The 26,987-nt window shown below is 38.6% G+C and overlaps 1 protein-coding gene across 1 annotated transcript in view; it reads right to left on the bottom strand.

Moving 5' to 3' along the window:
- Nucleotides 1–262: 262 nt before the first annotated feature.
- Axn (protein axin) overlaps nt 263–26,987 on the bottom strand; it is a 27,513-nt gene continuing 788 nt past the window's right edge. Inside the window, exons 2-12 of the mRNA XM_011498218.1 lie at nt 7,972–8,127; nt 7,368–7,719; nt 6,487–6,827; nt 6,029–6,233; nt 5,228–5,392; nt 3,728–4,003; nt 2,558–2,831; nt 2,140–2,410; nt 1,553–1,845; nt 849–1,267; nt 263–477 (exon numbers count right to left, since the gene is read on the bottom strand). Of these exons, the coding sequence (XP_011496520.1) occupies nt 351–477; nt 849–1,267; nt 1,553–1,845; nt 2,140–2,410; nt 2,558–2,831; nt 3,728–4,003; nt 5,228–5,392; nt 6,029–6,233; nt 6,487–6,827; nt 7,368–7,719; nt 7,972–8,038 (2,790 nt within the window). The 5' untranslated portion in view covers nt 8,039–8,127 and the 3' untranslated portion in view covers nt 263–350. The remainder of the gene's footprint in view (nt 478–848; nt 1,268–1,552; nt 1,846–2,139; nt 2,411–2,557; nt 2,832–3,727; nt 4,004–5,227; nt 5,393–6,028; nt 6,234–6,486; nt 6,828–7,367; nt 7,720–7,971; nt 8,128–26,987) is intronic.

The raw sequence follows: 26,987 nt of genomic DNA, 5'->3' as shown, positions 1-26,987 counted from the left end.
TCGCTCTCTTATGCTTGTGTTTTTGCAATCGTTCTCGCTATATTCGCTTACAAAGTAATTAAAAAAATAATAAACAAAATGTTCATCATTGTAATGTTAGACCGTTTCCTTCATTCATTATGTAATTAACATAATTAACTCTTGAACGGATCCTTGCATTTTCGTTACGTTACTTCGCTGGTATCCATTTTGCTCTTATCAAAATTCCACAAAGAACGTCTGTCTTCGCAATTGTGCCCCTCCCCCCATCCAATTGCTCACCCCGGTACATTCATTATCGACTGACGTTCGACGAACGACGAAGAAATGAAGGCCGCGAGTTAATACGTGCTCCAAAAAAATGTAAATTTCTATTCGAGCGCCTTCACCTGCGCCATAACCTTGCCTTCCCAAAGCGGCAGAACCTCGGTGTCGTCGGTTATCTCTTCCTGAATTACTTTCATATCCAAGTCCTCGCACTCGGTTTTAAAGAAGTATCTGCAACAAGTTAGGATTTTTTTATTTACTCGTGCCATAATAGCGCTTTTAATAGGAAGTTTTATAAAAATTACATTCTCGCGGTCTCGACACTAGTATTTATATAATATTCAAAAAAACATAACTTTTACTTTCAAATACATAAGCAATAGTTTTCTGCCTATTGGATGAAAGACAAAGGACATGAGCATTTAAACAATCGTTTTACTCATTACAATATAAACTTCATTTATTTACCGCTCTCTCATAATAAATATTGAAATAAAGTTGCGCCAATTATACGAATAAGAAAATTAATATTTACACTTTCTAACTTTTGACTAATGAATACTCGTGAAGGGATTGTAAGTAAAAGAAAAAATCGATCTTACCTGTAGCTGCCCTTCTTAGGTAGAACATCTTTGAATTGCTTGAGGGTGACGTTGTAGCCGGGTATTTTGGTTCTATAGGGCACCTTTTCGTCGCAAAAGCTGAACACAACGGTGGTGAAATCTACAGTGGCGTCCTGCTTCGTTCGTCTGAGCGTCGATTGATTGGACTGCATACAGGACTGCATTGGCGGCATAAGCTCATAATCCAACTGTTGTTTGGCCCCACCACCACCGAAGCCGTTTCCGCTGCCACCACCACTGCCACTACCACTGACGCCACAGCCACCTCCACCGCCGCCGCCGCTGCCGCCGCCGCCACCACCACCACCGCTACCACCATTACCGCCGCTCGGGTATCGCAACCTGTTCCGATTCTGTTCATACTCCAACCTTCTTTTTGCCTCCTCCAATTGTGTCGCCTAGATAACAAAAATTATCATCAATAAAGTCATTGATTTTTGTTGGCAATCAGGCGTGTCATTAAGTCGCTTCGCTTACGTTATTTAGCTCAATCACCACGGGCACGTAATTCGCACGTACGTACACGCGGGAAAAACAGTAATTATGCTTTGAATAAACTACAATGGATAAAATATTTTTGAAAGCGCACCAATCGGTGAGAAGGATTAATTAATTAAAAATAATTAAGAAAATGGTAGGATAGATATACAGCTGATTTTTATACGAGAATCCAGAATACTCACAGTATGTGGTTGCGGAAGAAGTGGCATGCCGGGATCGCCGACGAAGGGCTGCTGAGGGAGGTTGCTGAATTTTTTCCGGTTGAGCTTCGCGTTGACGTTGGTCTCCGCCTTACCAGAGCCTCCGGATCCGCTCCCATCCGTCTCTTTTAACCAGTTGAGGAGCCGGCTATCCTTGACCGCCGCGGGCGGCACATCACTCACCACGGAGACGCCGCTATCCGTCAATTCAGTCATCGATTTCTTCGTCGCTGAAGACCGCGTAGCGTCCAGTCTTCGATATCTTTGATCTTGACCTGCTTACAAGGGGAGCGAAAATTTTACGTTAGAGGCCCATCAATTTTACTTATATTTTGTCGCTCATCTTTAGCTTAAGGGTATATAACTATATCGATAATTTTTATGCGACTACCGATTATGAACAATGAATACAAGCAACTGTTGATTGGCTATATGAATAGTCTCGAAATTTAATAAGTTTTTTATTATTTTGTACGAGTAATCTATATATATATATATATACACGGTCGATGTATATAGTGTGCCACGAGTATCTTTCAAGAAGTAAACGAATCATCGAGTTATTGTACCTTGTAGGTAAAGGTCTTGCTTACGTAGCGAATCGGCGTAATCGGATGGTACGGACTTGCTCTTGGGTAAATGCGAGCCAAGGGAGCTCATACTCCCGGCCCCGTGTAACTCGCCGGCTTCCGGAAAGTCGTGTACGTTACCACTATCCCCGGAGAAGGTCGAGAACACGTCCTTCTCCTTGCGTTGACTACGGTGCGATGATGGCCTCGAGGGGTATTGATGACTGTTCGCAATCCCAAGTCCTCCGTTTCCCACCTGTTGATGCTGTTGGATCTGCTGCTGCTGCTGTTGCTGATGGTGATGCTGCTGCTGTTGAAGCTGCTGCTGTTGCTGTTGTTGCTGCTGTTGCTGTTGTTGTAGCTGCTGCTGCTGTTGCTGCTGTTGATGATGATGATGCTGCTGTTGTTGCTGTTGTAGCTGTTGACGGCGGCACTTGTCGGGTGATCGGGGCCGAGGTGAGGCGAGTTTAGGTGAGCGTGAGGGTGTGAGATCTGACCAGACCCGCGAAACGTGCTGGTCGAGGATGGCTTGATCGCTGTCCTCCTCAAGCTGCAGCTTCTCGCGGAGAGCCTCGGCGAGACTACGCGACTGCTGGCCGCAATTTGGCCCTGGAAGCGCTGAGCCACCCATAGAAGACGGAATCATTGCCGGACCCGAGCTCGGCGTACCCGAGGAGTCACAAAGCCCATCGCTGTTATGAACGGAAAACACGTTGTTAAGAAAGAGCATATGAAGACTTCGAGATAGTGTTCGATATATCGTAAAACGAAAATTAAAGACTCAAATACGTCAGAGGCTGTGCAGATTAAGATTGTGATCTGATTAAAAATTACCGATGTCCAATAATTCTATTTACAACGACCAATTAAATAAACATGAACACATACTTAATAATAATGAACAAAAGACGTCTAATTACATTTACTTGCGACTTTTTTGACACTGAGCTCTTGATTATGTGTATTCAGTAAATCGTTATCTTGCTTCTTACTTAGTAAATACGCAATCGATGAACATTAACTTATTAAAATTTAACTCAATATTTATCTTCGATCAATGATAAAGTGGCTTCTTGTAATTTATTTTAATGTTAAAAAAATGAAAATGAAATTAAATAATACTTCGTAATAAATTGTTTTAAGTACATAACACAATATCATCGACAATATAGTGTTCGAAAGTATCAACATAAATATATCATCTCTAAATACTAAATTATTAACTACATTAGTAATTGAGCATTGTTTTATATTATTAAAGAAAAGAAATTCCATATTAAAAGATATATCTATATATACAAATGTATATACACTATATATCCATCTATAAATAAATAAATTAAAAAAGCTAGATTTCTGAATTTTTCAATTTCATTCAATTGCAACAGAGTTCGTTTCATAAGCGCTGCTGTTTTTATAAAATTATCACCTCCTGCTGTGGCTTAGAAGCACAAATATGCTTCAAAGAATTGGGACAAGCGATCAACGAGCCCCGTACGATACTTTTAGCTTATGCATGACCGAGAAAAGAAAACTCTGATTCATTCTAGCCAATTTAACGATTACTTGCTCGAATACGCGTTTATACCTTTGACTGGTGGACATGTCAACTTCCTTGAGCTTGCGCTCGAGCTTTTCCTCGTTCTCCCGGTCGCGCTTGACGCGCTCGAGCTTCTCAATCAACTGACGCGCGAACGACTCCGGCTTCATTGGCTGCGTCTGCTCGCGCGACACCCGCTGCGTCCTTGGTATGATACTCTCATGGCCGACAGGATCACAATTAATCATCGCCGACTTCTTCATCGCCTGGCACTGCCTTATGTACTGCTTCCGTGTGTTGCGTTTCGACATCGAGGCACCATCGCTATTGTTTTTATTTTTCGTATTTTTGAAATTGTTTTAGTTATTATTTGCTTATATATCAATGGGATTAATGAAGGGGGATGCTACTTTTGTGGGGTTTTTCTTTCTGTTGCTGTTTGAAGCCCTGGGCTGTCGTTATTTGACTACTTGGTAATTTAAAGTTACGAGCCAAAAGACTTTTGGATTTAAGGTGATCGAGAGTTAGGTTAAACGACGCTTATACTTTATTATTTCTATTGGTTCCCGATTATGCTGCTTCTATTGTATGCTAATTGAATTCGTAAATCTCAAATGGTCCAATGCACGCTATTGCAAAATAAATGGATAATAAGCTTTTAACTTTTTTTCTTCAGGAATGCTTCTTGAACTTGTTGAATATTTCGTTATTTATTGCCGTTATCAAAATAAAAACAAATAAACAAGTGAACATCTAAAACGAATCAAATGACAATCGTGTCTTTAGAATCTCAATTTACATTTGATTTCAAAGATTGCAAAGTTTTGCCGTATTTTGTCACTTTGCTAAAGATTCGTTAAACAATAGCTATCAAATAGTAGCAACATTTGGCCTTTGGTTTCATGTTTGATAAAGCACACAGTACACAGATTTTTGAAGATTTTAATATTATGTTTTCGATGGGGTATTTAATAAATAATATTCGTTTTGAACCATTATTTCTTCAATTATAAACGAACAATGAATGCCTTTTTGTTCTATTCTATTAATGCAGTATTATCAGATATTATTTATGCGGAATAAATTTTTTCGTTGTCATTAAAAAATCGAATAAATAAAGGTTGACGATTGATGTAAATGTATAAATGAAAAAGTATATTTAATAATTTAATTAACAAAGTGATAATTTCAAATCATTGAAGCTCTACATTGAATTCTTAATCGATCTCATTTGTTTTTTGTTTTTGAAACTTTTGCAACTACTTTTAATATGATTTCATTATTAATCTATATTTGAAAATAATATTTTAAATAATTTTACATTCAAACTACTTGCGTGTAACATTAAAAGCAGTAGGATAAAATAATCGAATTTTTTTTTATATATCTGGGACTAAAAAAGAATTGCAATCCCGATTAAATAAAGTGTCAAAACTGATCCTTAAAAGTCTATGTACGTATGTGTAAAAAAACTAAAAGTTGAATTGGAATTAACAATGAAGTTAAAGTTAAAGTTAAAATTAAAACGAAAAATAAAAATAAACTTACAGAGACGCGTCAGTGAGGGAGAGATTGTCGGACTCGGTGCGAGCGTCGCTGCTCAAGCTCTGGAGCTCCGAGTCTTGCCTGGAGACCGGATTATACGACGAGTATTGTGCACGCGGTCTCGGCACCGACGCATGGTAAGGACTAGCTCCGGGTTGCAGGTAAAGGCTACTCTCATTCACACGCAAGCGAGGCACAGGCAGGGACAACGATAAAATAATAAAACAAACAAATTAAAATATTATGACAAAATATTAAAAAGGGGATTTGGTGATTCATGAGGACGGAATGAGGATTTTTCTTTTACTCTTAGCGTGCGTTACGCCAATGTATACTTAAGAATGCGCGTGCCACTAATATATTATAATACGTAATCTTAACGTTCTTGTGTTGTGTTGCACGACGTTAATAATAAGCTTATAATGAAAAATTGTCAAAGACTGCATTTAACAACGCGGGACCATTAAATACTTTTCGACATTCTTTCGGCGATTAATTATGAACGCAGGAATTAATTAATATCAAATTAAACAAAGATACATAAATAACAACAACAATAATAACAACGACGACGACGACGACGACGACAACAACAATCACAAGATTAGCAATAAGAACAATAACAACAACAACAATAATAATAATAATAATAATAATAATAATAATAATAATAATGACAATAAAAACAACTACATATATTAATACTAGCAACAATAATTATTAAGTCACATTAGGATCCGTATAAATGTTGCAATTGTAGGCAGGATGAATAATAGCTGTGGTCAAAGGATGCAGACTTCTTACCCAGCGAAAGCCTCTGGCTTGGGTCTGACGTCGAGAGCCCTGAGCTGCTGCGTAGCCATAAGGATGTCTTTGGTCAGTCTCATCTCCCCCTTATTAAATTCAGTTGATGGATGATGATGATGCTGTTGCTGCATATGCGCGTGATGATGGTGATGATGATGTAGCTGCTGCTGCTGCTGCTGTTGCTGTTGCGACGTAAATTCACCTTTGAGGATTAAAGAAAGAGATTATCAAAAGTTCGATCATTACGGAGTTAATTTAACGATTATTAAGCTATTGACAAAAAAGTCCACGAAGTTAATTGCTTCTTTTCAAAAAAAAGTAATTTAAAGTACCAAACAGGTGCTAAGTGTAAAATGTAAATGAATGGTATTTGAATTATGATAATGGAGAGTGGAAGGGGGAGGAGGAAGTAGAGAAGAAAAACAATACAAACGGCTAATGTTTCATATACTCACTATCTTCGTGTAGCGTTGGCAGTAAGTTAGAAATGCAGGATATCGAGGGTTCTTCCGAGGAGCTTGGACATTCGTCGTCCTCGACGACATCCTCGTGCTCGTTATCATGGCCTGGCCGCCTTTGACAGTCAGTGCTCAACTCCGCGCACTGGCAGTATCGCACATACTGCAGATAAACGTCGGAGCGCAAAAAATTCGGGTAAGTCGTCTCTTCGATCAGGCGCTCGACCTCGCGCTGCGCCAAGTCGAACATTCGCTTATCGGCGAGTCCCTCGCGCACCCGCCGACTCATCTCCTTGCGTACGTCCTCGGGAAGCGCTAGCTGCGGCCTCTGGAAGAACCTAAACAGGAAAAGCATTCGATCTCTTTTAGGTTTTGTGTTCGTTACGGCTTATGCCAAGGATATTAATCCAATGACTGGCGCTGGTTATTTTTCCTAATTAGCAATATTATGCTTTTTTGAAAGTTTTAACTTACTGTCTCTAATGTTTTAGAAGTACTAAGTACTCGACCAATACAACTTTTAATAAAAATTATTTCTATATTGCATATAGTGATTTTTCAAAGATCCTCACTATTCTCAAAATAACGATAGTACAACTTTTTTTTTAATTTTACATGTTTTGTTCAATAGTTATTAATGCTGATCGATGGATTTTTCATAATAATATAGAAGGTCAAATGTCATCGAGCCGCTTACTCGTCTATTCTAAATTATCAATAATATCGCCGATTGACATGACCCTATATTTAAGTTTTCTTTCTAAAATATTGGATCTTAACAACTTAAGTTTGAAATCAATATAAAATCTTCCAACGACCCACTACTTATCGAATACATAAAAATAATAACATACGGAGCTCCTGCATTTCCGACGTACCTTCTAATGAGAACCTTAATAATGGCGGTGAGCTTGTTGGGATCGCGTTCCTCCTTAAGGCCCTCGCAGGCGAACCAAAAGGAGAGCGCGTACGTGTGTCCTTCTTGCTGAAGATAGTGCTCGAAGAGTTCGAGGCCCTTTGGGTCCTCCAACAGGGCGTGAAGGCTTCTCGTCCATTGTAAGCATGCCAACCGCGAGGTTGAATCGCTCCTTTCCTCCATGTCGACGGCACGGTCGCAGCGACCCCCCAACTCGAAACCCAAAGGCGCGCAAGTGGCATCGCAAGTCGAGCGCCGGAGCTGGAAATCCGGACTCGATGGACATCTGCCTACGTAGACGCCCCTTTCCTCACCTACCACAACAGATTACAAATGCACATTGCTGCTTAGCACTGTCTTTTCATCGCCACTAACAGTTGACTAAGAATACATTGAAATGAAGTCGAAATTTGGAACCAAGTGCTAGGACCTTAGATTGACAGTTATTATACCGTAATTCACTTGACTTTAAACCGACGAATACTCTCCACAAATACTACCTAAGCCATCGGTTGGGCCGAGTATTCATTTTCAAGATATTTTCTTGGATTTAATGGGTAGCTTACCAGGAACAGGGGGCCTGGGAGAATTCTCGTTGAAGCAGCGTAATTCGGATGGTCGAGGTCCACTCATTCTATCTCTCGCGACTAGCGCGTACTGCTTTCCTGTCTATGCTGAATTTCGATGCACGACGCCACTTACTGGACATGGCTAGTCTGAACCTGGAACACAATGTAAAGAGTTACCATAATTATTTTGTCTGCATTTTTACAACAATAACAATAGCATTATATTATAAGAAACAATAAATAATAATAATAAGAAGAAGAAGAAGAGAAAAAACATAATAACAATGAGAATAATTCTTGTAAAATGTCTCATATCCTTGCATGTACCAATGTAAAAATGTTGATTGTCTCAAACTAGATCTTATTTATATTAAAAACTATTAAATAGAAAATTTTAATGAACCATAATGTTAATGTAGCAAAATATATTGAAATAAAAGTAATATGAAATTAATATATTTAACTATAGTCAGTGATTAAATAAAATAATTAATTGGGTACAATTTTTATCATTCGCATTATAAATTCAATACAATATTTCTTAAGAATTATTTGCCTCTAATTTAAACTCAATCTTAGTAGTTTAAAATAGATTTTGAAACTCAAAATAATAAAAAGGTTCATCATTCGTTCAAGTTGAATTTCACAGTATTGATTTACTAGCTTATAAGTATTATAATGGCTGCTCTGGAGCATTGCAACTAGAATTCTCCGAGCAATGGATCGATAGAGCTCAACTCAGTACTTCATCGTGACTCGTATGCCACTTATGGAAGCCAGTAAGCCCATTTTTTGGATGGGATACCAAAGCAGTGGAAAAAGAGGGGTAGCCAATCCAAGGCTGTATATTCCAACCACCTAAGCTTTCTTACCCCCAACTGGAAATCTCTACTCTAGTGGCTTTGCACTGCGCAGCCACCTTTTGTAGTCGCTGATATTGATCGGAGGCAAAAATGATGAGCGAATGTATCTTCTAGTCAGAAAAATAATCCTTGACAAACCAATGAGTGAAATGATGTATGGACATATCGATGGATCCTTTCTATTATAACTAAAGAAACAACAGGGACAGAAAAAAAGGAAAGAAAAGAATAAAAGAAAAGAAAATTCAATAATAATATCCTAGTCTCAAAATATGCTATTATCTTTTTAAAATTCTATATATTATCATGCTCCGCCTATAGAAATATATTTTTAATAGATACATAAGTTTCACTTTGATAATGTGTAACCTCAAAAATTTAAAAACAGGTACCTAAATAAATAAATATATTTAATTAATTTTATAACCTTAATCTTATATAATGACAGCTGGTATATCGTCTAAATAAACAATAATTAAAAAACTAAATTAAAGTTTGTCAATTACTTCCATTTTTACAAGCCCATTCAATATACTTTAAATAATTTGGTTATCTTAAAATCAAATTTATCACAAAAAATGTATTTATCGTTAAGTAAATTGGTATCTATAAATATCATCAAATACTTATTTTGTTATTATAATCATTACAATTTTTAGATAATAAACTTGTGAACTAGGTAACTTAAAACCAATAAAGTATTTTACTTAATTATGTATATACAATAAAAAATATCCATAATCTTAAAATTATTTTACTGCTACTACTCATAATGATAAGGGCAGAACAAATTAAGAAACAGAAAGGAAAATTATTCAAATTCTCTTGTTTTGAAATTTTATACAAGCATATTTTAATAAAAAGACAAAGAAAAAATTCTGTAGGAAAAATGATAATATAGAGAGATATAAAGAGAGAAAGAGAGGAAAGAACGAAGTATGAAAAGCTGTCATAATGAATTGTTTCAGTCGACTGCATTCATACCTGAGTTAGAGGGTCTAGAACCACTAGTGTACATACCATTTTGATGCACAATCCTGTAAGATATAATTTCTTGTTCTCTTTCTTTTCTAAAATAATATCTTTATAAACAGTTTATTTTTATAAAAGAAATATGAATTTAATAGCCTATATAAATTTGAGTCGCTTTGTTAAATGTGATAGTGACTACGTAGCGTCCAAAAGTAAACTGAACGTACTGTAGCTTGCATCCTGACCAGGACTGATGCCAGTCTTACACACACATTCAAACATTGGGGTGGAAGCATTTGGAGAATGGATCGATATACCCAGGACTCCAACCACTTGCAGATTGCACTGACAAAGAATTTTATGCTCACTGATTATTAAAAAAAATTTATAAGTGACGAATGCTTGGTGATATACTTAATTAATTTACAATAAAATAATTATTTTAAATAAATAATCTATACTTAATATTCTTACTTAACTGAACAAAAAAATATTAAATATATTTGAAATAAAATACTAATCTTGGGACAAAAAATTGAGTCTTTTCTACGGGATATACATTTTGTTCTTTTACTATGATTGTACTTTTTAAAGTTTATAAAAATAATTTTTAGTAAATATAACAACAGAAGAGCATGACTCATGCATTTCAGCTCAGATATCGATCAGCTCCTTTAGAAAAAGACTATAAAAGACTCATCTATGTTTTTATAACACAAGAAGATCGATAAAGTAGTGTAGAAAATTACAGAGTAATTAGAGTTGAAATTCAATGTAATTCATAGATCACCTATTAATTAAAAGCATTATATTTCCATTGAGAGCCATATTAATTCATATTAATAAATAATGATCCTCAACTAAAGTTTAAACTTTAATATCCCGTAAATTATATTTAACTTCATGATTTGAAAGTAGCAAATTATACAAACCTGATTCCTAATAAGTATTTTAAAGAAAAAGCGCGTCTTACGACAAAGTGCTTATAATAAATAACGAGACGCTACACCCGCAAAGTTAACCTCAAAAATAAAGTCGGTAAACTCACGTGCACGGGCAAAACAGACAGAAGACGGCAATGAAAACAAGAATGCAATATATGTAAAAACTCACGATCCTTGGTGTCGATGATAATGCCTCCTTGGCAACATAATCTTTCGAGTATATGGATAGGAAAAACAAAAAAAGGACTAAGCAACAAATTAAAAAGGATAAAAAAAAAGGGACAGTGGGAAAGAAAGGAAACTGAAGCGTACGAGGCTCGCGCGAGAACGAAACTTTGAAGTTAGCCGCAATCGAATGAGATGGAGAGTAGAAGAAAAATGAAAAAAAAGAGAAAAAAGAAAGAAAAGGCAAATGAATAATAAGGAGTTAGGTGCAAGGTGAATATTTTTAGATTCAAAACATTTAGCGAAGGAACGAGAGTGGTCGGTGGTCAGAAGATATAGCTGGTAGTGACACGGAAAAGGGGTGTTGGTGATGCTACGAGTCGAAAAATAATTTGGTAAATGATAAATACGAACGAGAGGAGCTGAAAAATAAAGGAATCGATAAAGTTCAATGAGAGGCCAAGATAGAAACAAACAGCAGGCAAAATAAAAAGGATGCTACTGCCTGCGCAGATGGCGCGCATATAAGCGTCACCGGTGCATTGCTTGCCGTTACACGTCATTTTATATTTTGATTTTGCTAAAGTAATAAAGTAAGCAAATGTAGGGGGTAGCTTTGCACAATCAAAACAAAGGCAAAGAGATGTAAAATTTGGACAATTACGAGCAGTACGAGATTCTTTAAGGAAAGTCATAGCTCAAGCGTTTAGAAGAACGAGCAGCTTCGTTATGCACAAATCCATGCATTTGTTGGTTTTCTAAGGGTAAACTACGTCGTAATATAGAGTACAAACGAAAGAGTTGAGATTATAATTTTTTGTATAAATCAAGTGACGATTCGGATGAAAGTCAAACGCGTCCTCGTCGCTTTCATCTCATGATGTATAATTGGGAGTAGTAATTAGTCGGTTCTTTTCGTCATCGGCGAGACCGCAGTTATAAAACTATATAGCCGTGCTTTTCTAAACGAATAAAAAACAAAGCCCCCACGAAGAGAAGAAAGAGGTGAGTCAATGAAAAAGAAGGGAGATACGACAGAAAAAAGACGGAAAAAAAAGGAGAGGCGAATGTTTTTCGCAATATAAACGTATAAAATTGCAGGAATCCTCGTAAAATACAAAAAGGAATCCCCCGTCATGGAAACCAGATTTTATTCGAATGGTATCCCCACCCTCCACCCCACCCGCCGTTCGACCTGTCACTCCCTCTCTCTCCCGCAGCTCTTCCTCACACTCGCTCCTTCCACCTAAGCGGGCATATCGCAGCATCTCACAAGCGAGCAGGGAATAAAAGTGCTGTTAAAAGATATTGAGAAAACGCACAGACTCGAAAAATCCTTTGACCGGGAGGATACATACGGCCGAGGCTCTCAAGACAGTCATAAGAAAAGGAAGGAGAAAGAATGTCTCTTCAGTCGAAAATATTTCTCACTCTTTCGTGGTTGAAATGTAGGAGCAGCGACCGGGGGAGGCGAAGCAAAAATCCGCGCGAAATATTAAATTCAACTCGATGATAACAATATACGCGTGCGAGGAGGGACGTGTCGATACGGAATTCGCACTGGATTTTCATTATTAAATCGCAGTTGCACGGCGATTCGCACTCGACCGAATTTCGCGCGATTCATACGAGTTTACACTGTTATTGGTGGATGGAGTAGTCCGGAGCAATGCATTTATGAAATCGTACAACACCGTTGGCATGAAATAATAACAAAGTGGGCTCCTACATGTTTTCTACAGAAATAGAGTAATAATAATTCATTGCAGCGGTACAATGCATTTTTATCGAAACGATAACGAACTACGACTAAAATTCCGTGCTTAAGTATATCTCCAAACACTCTAGCTGACAATTATTGTTTTTGCTCGATAGTTTTACTTTATTCTCTGACCTAAAATACAAAGGAACTCGACATTACGCAAGTTATGATTATTCAAGCAGTAGAACTTAGTCGATAAACGCGCGCGCAAATTTCACTACGCCATCGCTCGACGAAAGCTCGAAAGCTCCGCGACAATAGGAAATGTGGGGGGGGGGGGCAGGCGACATCCTCGTCGAACTCCGGTAATGCGCGACCTGAGATAGCGGCGGTCGAAATTCAATGTTTACCGACCAGACCGATCAAACAGAGACGCCTGTTCATTGATCCCATTGTTTTTGCCAAACTCGTCGGTAATTCCGTCATCCAAGGCTTTTCAAAATGCATCGTTGCTGTTGTTTTCTAGGTCGCCAAAGTAGGATGAAAACGAAACAATAAACAAAAATAAACGCTCGTAGTGAATTATAAGAAAGAAAACATAAATAAATATATAAATTTTTAAAAAAATTTTAAAAAAATTAAAAAAAAAATCTTAGGCAATTGTAATTTTCCTGAAGAAAAGGCTGAGAAGTAATATAATAATAGAAGCAAGTTCGTAAACGTTTTAGCGAAAAGTTTTTGTCGAGGCGCAGGCTTAAACATGCACAAGAATATAGGGGCATAAAGGAAGTCGCGTGTACTCTATCCATTCTCTCTCTCTCTCTCTCTCTCTCTCTCTATATATATATATATATATATATATATATATATATATATATATATATATATATCTATCTCGTTCTGCCGTGCATTCTGAGAGTTTAAGTCTGTCGGCACGGGATGAAAGAAAGAGAAACAGAAAAATCCGAGTCCCTCTCCCTCACCCTCTTTATCCCTTTCTCCCGAGGAGCGAGAGAGAACGCAAACTGTATTCTTGCAACGTAGCAGAGCTGTCGAGCGGCATTCTTACATGGGGCTACTAGTTTTTCAGAGCAGCGGCTTCTCCATCGCGCGCGTCTCTCTGTCCCTTCTGCTCCTCCTCCACCTCCTCATCGTCTTTTTCGCCACTGCGCTCTCTTTCTCTCTCTCTCTCTCTCTCTCTCTCTCTCTCTCTCTTCCTTCTTGCCGTGTCGTCCGTTTCTCTTCTTTTTGCGGCGCACTGCCGCGCCACGTCTTCCTCTATCTAAATATGCATTTATGTTATTGTTGTAAACGCATTTTTCATGACAGTTGTCTTTTGACATCTTGCGTTTCTTCACCCCCTTCATTTTAATAAAGTGTCCCGTATTGATAAATTACAACTCCGTTCTTTAATCATCGCAAGAAGATAGTCCGGCGATCAACGATTCAAAAAGTAACATATCACAATTATCTTAATACTTGACACATCGTAAACAATTTAAATACTTATTAATACCAACGGTATGACGAGGGAGACAGACTGCAGCATTTTTAAGTGCACCGCTCGTAAAAATATGCGGCAGGCATGTGTAAAAGTATCTCGCGACGCTTGTCATTAAAAATAAAAATGAATGGCAAACAATGCGCGCGCGTAAACATTTGTTTAACGACCTCGTAATTGAATAATTTGAGACGGTCATTTTATCGGCGTGCATAATCGATTGACGACGACCACTGATCTGGCAACGCGTCTCCGAGGTGGACAATGTATATAACGACACATGGCGACCATTTTATTATTCCGTATCTCAAATTTGGATCAAAATTCTACTTAATTTTGACAGTTGTAACCAAGACGTTTTGTATGTGATAGTCGCATCATCAATTCTATGCATTACATTTGTGCAATGCAGCAATAATCCAGTACCTTTTTAAGCCACGATCAAGAAAAATGAAAATAACCATATCCCGTTCAGAGAGTGTAATCGCTACTTTTTCAGAAATTTAAATAAAATTTTCTTATATGGTTATTTTCGCGCCAATACCTTTGCACAAAGAGAAAGAGAAAGAAAGGGAGAGAGAGAGAGAGAAAGAGAGAGAGAGAGAGAGAGAGAGCGAACGAACTATTTTTTACCTGTACTGCTTTATTCATCCTCATTCAGTCTTATTTTATTCTATTACCTTGTACCTTATTCATTTCATTCGATACACTTTATTTATATATGTGCTCATCAATTTTGTACTCTTGTTCACATAATATCGAAATTTATTATTAAAAGTACAATAATGTTGATCGAATCGTCGTCGCTCGGTATTTCATTATTATATGATTTTATAATTCAATTAGGTACTTTTGTTTGATGTAGCCTTTAATTTTACTTGAAAAACATTATTGTTAAGGATGTAAATAAACTAATCGATTAATCCAATTCCTCTTTGCCTGCTTACTGAAATAGTAATTCTTTTCTCTCTCTCTCTCTCTCTCTCTCTCTCTCTCTCTCTCTCTCTTCCTCTTTTTCTCGAGCGCGCACTCGCTCTTCCTCACAGAACGTACGCTCACAGTCTTTGCCCTTTGACGGTAATATTTTAATGACTTTTTCTCTTTAATTGGACGATTTCGGCCACACGGTCTCAAAGGGAGTCGCGGCTGTGTAAATGCATTTTTCGAGATGCCAACGAGAGGGAGCGAGACTAAGTGCGCCGCATTAATGGCGCCAGTTTTTCGACCCTGTACAAACTTCAGGACAAGCCGTCGCTGCTTTCAAGTTTCATCCTCCGTCAGCAGTGAAATCTACGCTGCATACGAACACCACGAGTTTTACAGTAGTTGCAGTGCCGACTGAATGAGCCAACATTCGAACTTCTCGAATTATCAGTGGATATTTCACTTTCCCCACCCCGTCACGGAATATCCGCCTCCTCCGCCTCCACCTCCTCCTCCTCCTCCTCCTCCTCCTCCTCCACCACCTTCTCCCCTTATCATCCCTGAATATTGTTCTTTCCGTCGAGAATCAGTAATTTTAATGGACGAAGGAGCGCGTCTCCCCCCTATTTTATTGGTTTGTTTTAAAAATTTTTGATTGGTCTAAGACAAAAAAATAAGCCTGCTGGTCTTATATTTTACTCCGCTCGTAATTTTAAAGAAGACACAAAGTCACGTAAACGAGCATCGACGTAGCCGTTAAATGACTTCGATAACTTCGCAGGATAGTAGCAGGCAGTGTTTTTGTCTTTGTCTTTTAATTTGCAATATGCGCTTGTTATTAATCCCTATATCTAATTTGATTAAGTATTATTTGTAATACTTGATAGGAGTGAGAAGTGAGGAGTGACAATTGAGCTTTAGAATATAGATTAATATTTACATAAACAGATTGTCGTCCTAGGCACTTTATCGCAATACACAGGACTGTACGTACTACGTAAAAATTACGACGAATGCACAGTGAAAAATTGCGAAGACATCTCCTATGCTTTTTACTTTTTACTCTTTTCCAGCGCTAATTTCGTTACTTTTTATTTTTCTACAAAGCTTATAAATACTCTTGCATACGACGAAATGAAAGCTGTATTTTATTAGAATGCGGCTGGTACGTATTTCATACATTTTAGTTAGACTGTTTTTTCAAATATTTGCACTGCATTTACTTCTGTATTTAAAATAAAGAAAGAAGAAGAATACAAAGAAAAAAAAAGAAAAAAATGGTTTTATAATGCATAATTATAAAATGTTTTTTAATTTATGATTTGATAAAACATGGTAGATTCGATTAAGCGCCGATGTTAATTTTTATTTAAAAAGGCAATAACTAACCGTATAGATGAAAATTATAGACGACTGAGACACTAGGCCTACAAATAATAAAGCCTTAAATTGACAATTAGCTAAATTTTTCAATCGATAACGGTCGATGGCAATCGGTACATGAGGCTATACATGTTTCTTCGTTATGTCGATTTTAATTGTCCTCAAAGGACAATAACGTATGGGAACAAACATAATTCGTGAACGATTACGTAATAAAATAAAACTTGTAAAAACTCCTCTTTGCATTAACGGGATTTTCACGAAAAACGAGAAGACCGATGACACTTGCGGTGGAATATATTCCATTTGATGGAAAAGGCGCGACAAAATCGTGCTGCAAGAAGCGAGAATGTAAAACTCGACCAAGAGATAATGAATGAGCAGCCAGACACTGTTGCTGGCACTGGTGAAGATGGTGTTGGAACTGGAGCTGGAGTTGGCGATGGGAATGTTGATTGTTAACGGTATTGGTATTAGTGATGATGTTGGTATTGGTATTGATGTTGGTGATGGTGTTTGTATTGACAATAGTATTGGTGTTGGCGTTAGTGGCAGTGGTAATAGCAATGGCGGACCAAATAAAAAATCCGACAAATCAAAAGGGAGAAGAGAGAGAGAGAGAGAGAGAGAGAGAGAGAGAGAGAGAGAGAGAGAGAGAGAGTTATATACACTGAGCGGGGAGGGCGGCGGCACGGAGCAAAAAATAAGAGCACGCAGAGCGTATAGTGAAGGAAGAGAAGAAAAAGAAAGGATGAAGAGAAAAGTAGAGACTCGTCGGGTCTTCTTAAAGGCCGACCGCCCGTTGCCTGACTATCAACTCGGGAGACAGAGAGAAGATCATCGGAGTCCCCTCTTCCTTCTCGCGTCACCACCACGACGACACTCCGAAACATTGAGAAGCATGAAAAAAAGAAAAAGACAGAAAAGGAAGAAGAAGAGACGGAGAAGAACGAGCGAACGGGCTCTGAGAATCCGTGGAAGTTTTTATAGAGCACAGAGCGGGGACGGAGCTCTAATACCAATTTTCTAAGATCGATTTTGGGCCTTTATCGCAACGCAACGCCCTTATCAGGTTTGATGGGCCATTGTCGCCCCGCCTAGATAAATGGAAAGGCACGTCGCCGATCTTTTATGCCATTTTGCTTGGAGTGTGTTTTTGATCGCGGTCATCTAAAATTTCGCCCCGTCGTAATGACGTAAAAAGCATTTTGAAATTACATTTCCCAAACGGACATCTTTTGCGATTACGGCTCATTAACTTTACGGCCCACTCCCAATAATCGCAGCGACTAGGCATCAGAATAATTTTTATTTTATCGCTAGACTGCTTGCTTTATATGAAATTTATTGTGAGAAGGCTTCACTGGACCTTTGCATTTACTCTAATTCCGCAACTTTCGAAATCTCGAATGTGATTAAATGGCTCGTCCAGAACGATTTACCCTTCTACATTTGAATTTGCAGTCAGGCTTTCCGGCGCAATCGTAAAGGTTCTGGAACTCGAGGAGCTAACGGTCGTGGTAAATGATTTAGTGTGCGCCTAACAGCCTCATAGGGGAAAATTAAATTACATCGGCAACCAATAACTAGAGGAAAAATATACTAGCAACGACACCTTAACCTTGCGCGCCCTTCCGAATGAGACAGCTTAACGACCGAAGGACAAGGGCGATCATTGGGTCTATCAATGGTCGTAATATGTCGGGCCTCGCACTTTCCGCCACCTACGACATTTAAAAATTCTCGGAGTGCGTGCACCTCCCGTGGGACGTGTACTTGGAAGCCTACCGCGCGGACCGTACGCCCCTCTTCTGTCTCCTCGGGGCTCTTTCTATAATCGACACAACCAAGCGAGTGAATAAGTGAGTGGGTGAGTGAGTGAGAGAGTTGAACTGCTAATCTTTGCATTGTCGGCTGGAATAGAGAAAAGATGGAGCGTAACTACAGTGCATCCGAAGAAGAGAGCGAATAAGAAGCGAAGCAGGAAAGCCGCGGAGAAGTGCGCCGCTGCATTTCATCCACTCTCTCTTTCGTGCAGGTTTACGCGCCGTTACGTCGGTTGGTGTTAGTGTGCTGTTGCGCACGAAAAAGAAATCCGTTGAGAGGATCTGAGCTCGTTCAGCTCGTCGAAGGAGGCGCACAACAGATATGTACGTACGTGTATTTAGGTGGATGCATGAGCGTGCGCGCGCGCTCAAGATGGGTCGGCAAAGAACAGAGGAAGACGGACGAACAGGATCGCCGATGGGGAGGAGAAGTTAGAGAAGAACACAGCGAGTGAGCGAGAAGGATGGGAGAGAAAGAGGGACAGGCTCCAGCGGCGGCGGCGGTGGCGGCGGCTGCGGCGCCGCTTGATGTGCGCCGGGTTCGTAATTACAGGTTTTCGGTACGCCTCGCTCCAAGAGAAAGAGAAAGAGAGAGAGAGATAGAAGCGTGGGAGGGAGGGAGGAAAGGAGAGAGACAGAGACAAAAAAGCCACACGGCTTTCCTCGCGCCCATATAACGGGTGTCCCGTGAACTAGGCGCGAGCGCCCCTTTTAGGTTAGAGACTTTATCAGGCCCAGTCATCGGAAGGCCGATAATCGATAAAACTTGTAAGAACGACGACTTCTTCCGCTCTTTTACAACTCCCCGTCATGAAATTCCTTCAATAGAATAAAATGGCCGTTATTTTACGATATGCGAAAGTGTCATTATATCTAACCTGAAAAGTAAGAGAGAGAAGGGGAAAGTGAAGGAGAGTGGCTCGAAAACGATCATTTTACAAATTAACTTCCAAGTATCTAATACCCATAATATTTAAGAGTTAAAGTCGGCGATCTCTCATCTCAATAATTGTCGTATTTAAAAATTCTCGAGGGCATTTATCATCATTTTGAAAAATGATGATGTCCCAGATTAAGTGCCATGATGTCGCTCGACACACTGGCGCCTACGTAAAGATGCGCGAAACTTGGAAAAACAGAGTTACACGATAACATCTCTGACGGGATTACAAGATAATTGCGAGAAGAAAATAAGTATTAATGGGCAATAATTCACAAGGAGAGAAGAGGAGAAAAGTATACTTTTTATTCGATTTTTTTGCTTTGACCGTTTACAACACTTGCACCCAAGTGTTTGTATTTATGTGCGGGATGACTTGATGTAAACTCGTGTACCAACAAAATTCTTGTTTTATCATCGAATTTGTTCATAACATTGTATTCTCTACCTTTTTAAACGTTCGATACACTATATGTATATGCAATAGTTAAAGCTACTGGCTTTAATATTTCAAGTAATTAGTATTGTTATAATGTAATACGTGCAATAATCCCGATTTATAGATTATTATGAATTATTCAATTAGGGCTCCGCTTTATTGTTAACGAAATTTTTTTTAATCCACAAAAACACGTTGTTGTAAACGTGATAAGACTTTACAACACTTATATAAAAACGAGAAACTTGAAGAACATCTGTTTAATCTTAGCTTTTCAATTTATGCGAGCTTTCAAAAATATTTAAATCATCTATGAGAAAATGCAATGAACATACGGCATACGACATAACAAATTAATATTAAAAGAGCTCTGTGAGCTAGCATTTTGATTTTTTTGCCTTGATTTCTCCTCCATCTTACAATCGCTTCGCCTCCCCTACTTTCTCTCTCACTCTCTATATCCCTTTTCACACCCACCCACCTACCCCTTCTCCCACTCCACTTCACTCACCCACTCATATACAAGGAGAGAGAGAGTCAAAGTATTTTCGTGTATTTCTCTTTTTTTTCGTTTTTATTCGAGACCCGCAAAGACGCATGAATAAAAGGCCCGTCGCATCGGAAATAAAAATGAGAAAAGCACGAAACGTGACTGCGTTACTTAAGGGCGGGGCGCGCGCACAAAAAACATTAATGATCCGCGCCGACCCGCATTACCTATTTCTTTTTCTCTCGCTCTTTCTTTTCCTTTATCGTGCGTTCTTTATGTTTTATTTCGAAATTTAATTAAAGAGAAAAATATATATCTTTTGGGCTTGGGGCACCGCACCGGGTGCCTTTAATTGACACACGCCGAGAAATATCTTTATACAAGTGTGTTGGTTAATTTTCGGAACGCATATTTGTTTTTGTTTGTTTGTATCGTAAATTTTATGGTCGATCTCGGGGAAAGTGGGGCTTTTCCTACCACAATTTTTTCACATCGAGTTTCTTAGTCCTCGTAGCCGGTCAAGTTTCTTAAGCAGCCACGAAGGAGAAAGAAATTTGCCCCGTCGTTTCTTCTCTCGGTTCGTTATACCAGGCTAGATGAGTTAGGAACTCTTCGTCAATTGTTACGTTATTGGGCCTGTGGGTTTCGTTAATAATTAGCCACGAGAAATGGTAATTGCGACATATATTCACCGTTTCTTCACAAACATAATTCCTTCACGCAAAATTATTATGGATTTTCAATTAATCCCGCGAACTGAACTTTCGAGGAGGATAATGAAATTAGCATGCTAATTGCTGTTCTTACGGAAAATAGTAAATAAAGAAAATTAACGAATGTCTACAGACACGCTTCAGAGACATTTGCGCGAAAATTGTGAGGATTCGATAAGATTTTCGCTTGTCGAATACCAATCGTCTGCGTGCCCCCCCCCCCCGACCAAATTATTAATCGCTATTTACGAACGATAATCGTAACATTACTTTCTCTCTGAGGCTGAATTTTAAGGCCTCCCCACACTGACGTGTCGCGGTCTCCCAAAACGAAAACAATATATCGCGATTCGTGCTTGTCTCTTTAAAGCGGGGCAAAGGGCTGCGTGAGCCGATAAATTACCACGCTCACGAGGCTGAAGGTCGAATTTCCGAGAAGGACCAGGAGAGGGCTTACCTGACGGCGTGCGTGGGTCCGCCCTCGGCGTAACAGGAGCTGCACGCACGTATTTTTATCGCGGGCCCTTTCACGCAACGGGGATCATTGTCGCGCGTGGGAATATTGCTGGCCCTTCCACGTATTGCCGAGCCACGCTTCTTGGACTTTTGAGCTTGGGTCTGGTCTGTGAGGTCGCCGGTTATGTTATCGAGATAACGCAGCTGCCCATCCCTAAAAGGGTTGTGTCCATTCGCGCGGAACCGAATAAAAGCTTTGGGAAATGTCGTTTGGGTAAAGCGTATCGGCGTAAAATCTCACCCATCGTTACTCCCACCCAGCTCCTTCGTCAAAGTTTGGAGAATACTTTGTACGTTTTTTGCCTTCACGCGCATAAAATGGAGATCAATTCCATGATCTTCACCCTGTAAAAATAGTAAATAGGTATACAGAGTGGGCGTCCGGTAACGCGTTGGCTTGACGCCGCTGAATATTCCATTTGGCGCACGAGAGAGAGGGAGGGATTCCTTTTAATCTTTAGAGGGCCGGCAAACGGAAGATCGTAAATCAGTGGATTTGTCCCCGAAATGTCGTATTGCCTTATATTTCGACATTGTGCGGACGATACAATGTGCGCTTCGAGAGTATCGGCAACGACTGCTGATTTTTCTCCCCCTCGTGTTTGGGAAATCGTGCTCGCTCACGCGTTCGCTCGAATCATAAAAAATTGCTTCTTTTTCTTTATCTTTTTTTCTATGATTTTATTTTCCTTTCCTCTGTTCTATGACTTTTTTCCCGCACAATGCACGGCAATCTCGACTTTGTAGAAGAAAAACTTGTACTTGGGCAGCCTTTTATTTTCTTAAATGTATTTCCTTTTGTTACGTTACAAAGTATAGCAAATGCAAACTCGGACCACTTCCAACGGGTGATATAATCGCTCATTTAAAATTATCGTATTTATGATTTTTTTTGCCTTTTGAAAAGTGTATCGAGTTAGTCTTCAAGCTCATAGATAGAGGTACTCACAACAGTACTTACAAAAAGGATCAGTTTTATTATACATTGTTAGTTGTAGGGCAATACCAGACTAATAAAATGACTTTTACCAAAGCGTTTTACGTAAAAAGCTCTTCGAGCATATTATAATGCATAGGACTATCAAATAAAATTATTTATAAGCTATGTAGAATCTGAGATTTATGTTTACAATTAATTTGACTAGAAAAAAGTGCAGCATGTTAAAGATATTAGAATGTGGTAATAAATATACTCGTACTCTATTGTTGAGTTTTGGGACGTAAATAATGCGTATTAAATTATAAATATTATGTATCAAAGTAAAAAGGCTTTTTATTAGGCGGAAATTGCGGAGCATGTGCTTCACAACAGTTATTTAGAAGAAAGACCAAAATTTTTATTTTAACAAATAAATAAATCGATAAATACAAGTTTTGTGTAGTTTTAATCAACCGCCCCATTCATGAGTATTTTACCGATTAAGAAAGATAATAATAAAAGAACCAGTTGGTCGATTTTATCAATTAGTCGCAATTTTTCTAGTTTCTGCGTAGGAATAACAGAGAATATTGCGATTTAGTTTTTCTATCTTAGATTGTTTACCGTCAAATTATTGTTATGATTATTATTATTACTGTTGTTATTTTTTTAGTATTGTTTTCATTGTTAGTGTTATTGTTTTATTTGAAAATTTTATATTATATACACGCTAGAAAAATATTATTAAAAGATGGCATTTGTCTTAATATAGACGCTTGAGAGAAATAATGAAATTTTACAATAATAACTCCTTAGGGCACGAATAATATTTATAATAATTTTAATGAACCATTCATATGAATCATTTACTATTAAATGAACTCGCGTAAAGACACAACAGTCATCGGAGATTATCATGATCTCCCGTCCCATCAGGATTCATTAGCGATTGAACGCGATCGTGAACGATAAGCACGCGTACGTGTTTGACTCGCGAATACTATTCCACCCAACGTTGATAACATTTTCCGTGCGAGAGGGATCGATTCACTTCCGGTATACGTGACAACCAATGTGGGTGTCAAGGTGAAGGGCAGAGGTGCTATCGACGCGCGTGGTAACTGGACTCTCAAAATAGCAAGAGTCGTTGGTAACGATGAACTCCTGAGGCCGGAAGTCACGCTGGAGGATAGGCTTGTATCGCGCTTTATCATCTCTATGCTTCTATATGGATTTTGAATAGAATACATTTGGTTTGAATTTTTTATATAGTTAAAGGTTTACTTTTGAATAAAGTATGGCTCAGTTTCGGACTGAGTATGTAACTATGAAGTTGGAATTACTTCAATGGTCTGAACGTGAGTCGTAAGTAGATGTGTATTATTATGCTAATACAATTAGAAAAAGTAAATCGTATGTACCTTACGGTAGTCAATAAATGTCAGATAGAGATATTCGGCACTAACATCATTTTACTTCACACTCATCTTTTATTTTTTTAACACGATAAACACGTTGATTTAGTCTACCTTTACACGAAGTACTCATACATTAGTAATATCGATATGATAAGAAATGAAAGGTGGCCAGGGTGAAAGTTTGAATTTTTATACACCGAGTGTCTATTTAAAGCACGCATTTGTCTTTAAGATCCATAACATATTTATAATTTATATAATTTTTGCAGGAGATACTATAAAAATATTGATATCTACTAATCATTGAATAAGAACAAGGTTAACGACTGAATATATTAGAATATATAATAGAGAGGACGATCGCCTATGTTTAAAGGTCATTATTGTATTTTATCAATTATATATTTGACAATAAGACACAAGACAACTGAAGGACGTACCATCGCATCAAATCAACATCTTACAAATCTTCTCCAGAACTAGTATACTAGAATACTAGAACTAAGATCGACGCCTTCGATACATTAATTCTCTCCTTCCGCTTACTTGTCACTATTTATAATGATAATTAAATCATAACATATGTAAATTATCAGGCGATGGCTATGTACTAAATATATTTTTATTTATTCTTACTATTATTCCGCATTATTTTACCACATAACGAAATATAAGATCGGTGTACTGGAGAATACAAGAAAATTCGACAACAATGATATAAATATATATATGCATGTATGTATTCGAGGGGTTTTGATCGCACCAACGAGGAGGTTGCAGAAAATCAAACGTATCACCGTGTTCCCGACATTGAGATCTGTCATATCTTTTTCTATCCCTCGGTGTTCGAGTATATAAAAACGTGCAGATTTTGAACGTGTCGGGATCGCGATAGTTGCGGACGCGCTCTCATAAAAAAAATATAAAAAGGCTACGCAGTCGGATTCTCGCTTTTCATCGTTCTATTTTCGGCGGGAGGATGTTAAAGGGAAAAACTTCGAGATGGGTGGTAATCTCGGGAATCTCGGACACCGGAAGACAATTTTGTCGGTACGAGGGTCGACGAGGGTACTGAATGTGATCGGTGTTGAAAATCGCGAGCTGAAATAGCGCCTTATTAATGAACTGAATTCGAGGGTGAAAATATAAGATCGTTGCTGAATATCAGACTGTCAAAAGTTATTAAATATCATCTTCTCAGATCTTTATTGAATTAAAATGTCAGTGTATAAGCTACAAATGCATTTATTAGCTGATTTTTCTGATCATATGTGCATACGTCCGTGCATACGCGTAAGACAAAGAAAGAGATAGTGTGTAATATAAAAAATATATGACAATTAATGGTGAATATAATTTAGAAATTGAATATTTAAAAGATGCAAACAATTTTATTCTGATACATATAATTATAATCATGATAAAATTAAGACACAATTAAGTGAGCCTAATTTAAAAAATTCTCGTAAAAATTTATTTGGTTATCTTGAGCCGTTGTGCTCAGTCTATTAGTTTAGGCTCTATAGGAACGGATGTGAATGAGTGCCTGTAAGAAGACCCTGCGGGATTGAAGAGAGGAACGAAGGATCTCTTTCTTTCTCTTTCTCTTTCTCTTTCTCTTTCTCTCTCTCTCTTTCTCTCTCCTTTTTCCTTCTCTATTTCTTTCATTGTGTGCCATCTCAAGGAGACCACTTCCGCGAATCGAACGAGTTATTTCCACAGAGCAGCAGATCTCCCTCTCTCTTTCTCTCTGTCTATCTCTCTTGCTCTCTCCCGTCTCGACTCCTTACACGGGCATTATTATTGTACTTGGTCGACAGATAATAATTTTCGTGCAGGGCCCCGTCGACGACATGGATCTCTCGTACTAGACAAATCGTGAAGAGAGGGGAGGCGCAACTGACTTCAAAGGCGTTTAACGGCGGCCGTTATCGCATGTCCGGCAGCGGCCGCTGACTTATGCGCTTACATGCATATGTGCACACATGCGCATACAGTACCTCTCGCCGGGAGAGCGAATCTTTCAAAGAAAACTTCTAAGGGAGCCGCGTGTTCCCTTCTTTCCCTCATCTCCTTCTCTACCTCATCAGCCCCCTCCCCATACACTTTCCCGCACCTCGTCGTCATTCTTATAGAGTGAGTGGGAGTGAAGCCCCAGGATCGGAGCCTAGTTCCGTAGGGCCCATGCCGTTCTTTCGCTCGCGCTTTTAAATATTGTACTCGTATGCGTCCTTTTACAGCGTGCTCGTTCCTTTCCCGGATCTTTTTCTTCTTCTCGTTGTTTATTCGATTACGTAAAGAGTTACACCGGCAACGAATCACGAGTTTGCGATTGCTATCTCTATAACGGTAAAAAGTAGCCTGGACACTAGTTGGTATCGAACACCGTATACCTATATATTGTCAACTATTATTTTATAAGGTTTTAGATAGTTCGGTCTTTCTCTTTGGAAATAATGCCGCGAGCCAGTAATACCAGCATCGATATGCCAAGCGACCGCGATATCCATGGAGCGGAAATGTAATGTAACGTACGTGTGCGCATACTTCTCAAATATGCGATTTACCTTAATTACTCGAACGCGAATACTTGATCTAGTATGATATACTTTGACAAGGATTGATATTGAATCGTGACAAAAATTTATGAGTACAGTGTACCAACTACAAAAATGCTTTATAATCCTGCGGCGATTTGTAATCATCTGTTATTAAATTTTCGTAGCGGATTGACACTGTACGCGCAATTTTGGCAAACAACGACACAACCTAACCTCAAAGCGAAGAACACGATTGCACTTGATAAACGTATCGAATAATAGATAATAGCGCCGACAAGCGAATTATAATGAAAGAGAGGGTGAGAAAAAGAAAGCGCGAATAAGCGAGTAAAAGGAAGATGATCGGTCAAGAGATACAGAAGGCACGAATAAAGCGCGAGAGACGCAAAATGAATAGAAAGAAGGCAGCGCAAACCTGTCACAATTATTAATTTGGTCTCCTAATGAATTCCTCGGACCAATGACTCACCGATAGACAAATAATTAACAACCGCGCGAATCTTAGATTACGCGATATTTCATGCATGTGCTCAAGATGCATCAACGATGACGTGGAACAATTTAAAATTCACGGCTCGACTAGCTTATGTTGACGGGCCGGGCTGGTCTTCAGTGTTTTTAAAATGCAAGAATCACAAACTTCGAGTATTAATAATTGATGCTTGAAGTTTGTTGTTTATACAATCTTCCGCACTTATCATTTTTGTAATAAGCGGATTGAGTAAGAAAGCGTCGTG

Source organism: Ceratosolen solmsi, unplaced genomic scaffold, assembly GCF_000503995.2.
Source record: "Ceratosolen solmsi marchali unplaced genomic scaffold, CerSol_1.0 scaffold10, whole genome shotgun sequence".
Taxonomy (NCBI): domain Eukaryota; kingdom Metazoa; phylum Arthropoda; class Insecta; order Hymenoptera; family Agaonidae; genus Ceratosolen; species Ceratosolen solmsi.
This window is presented reverse-complemented; position numbering and strand designations above follow the sequence as displayed.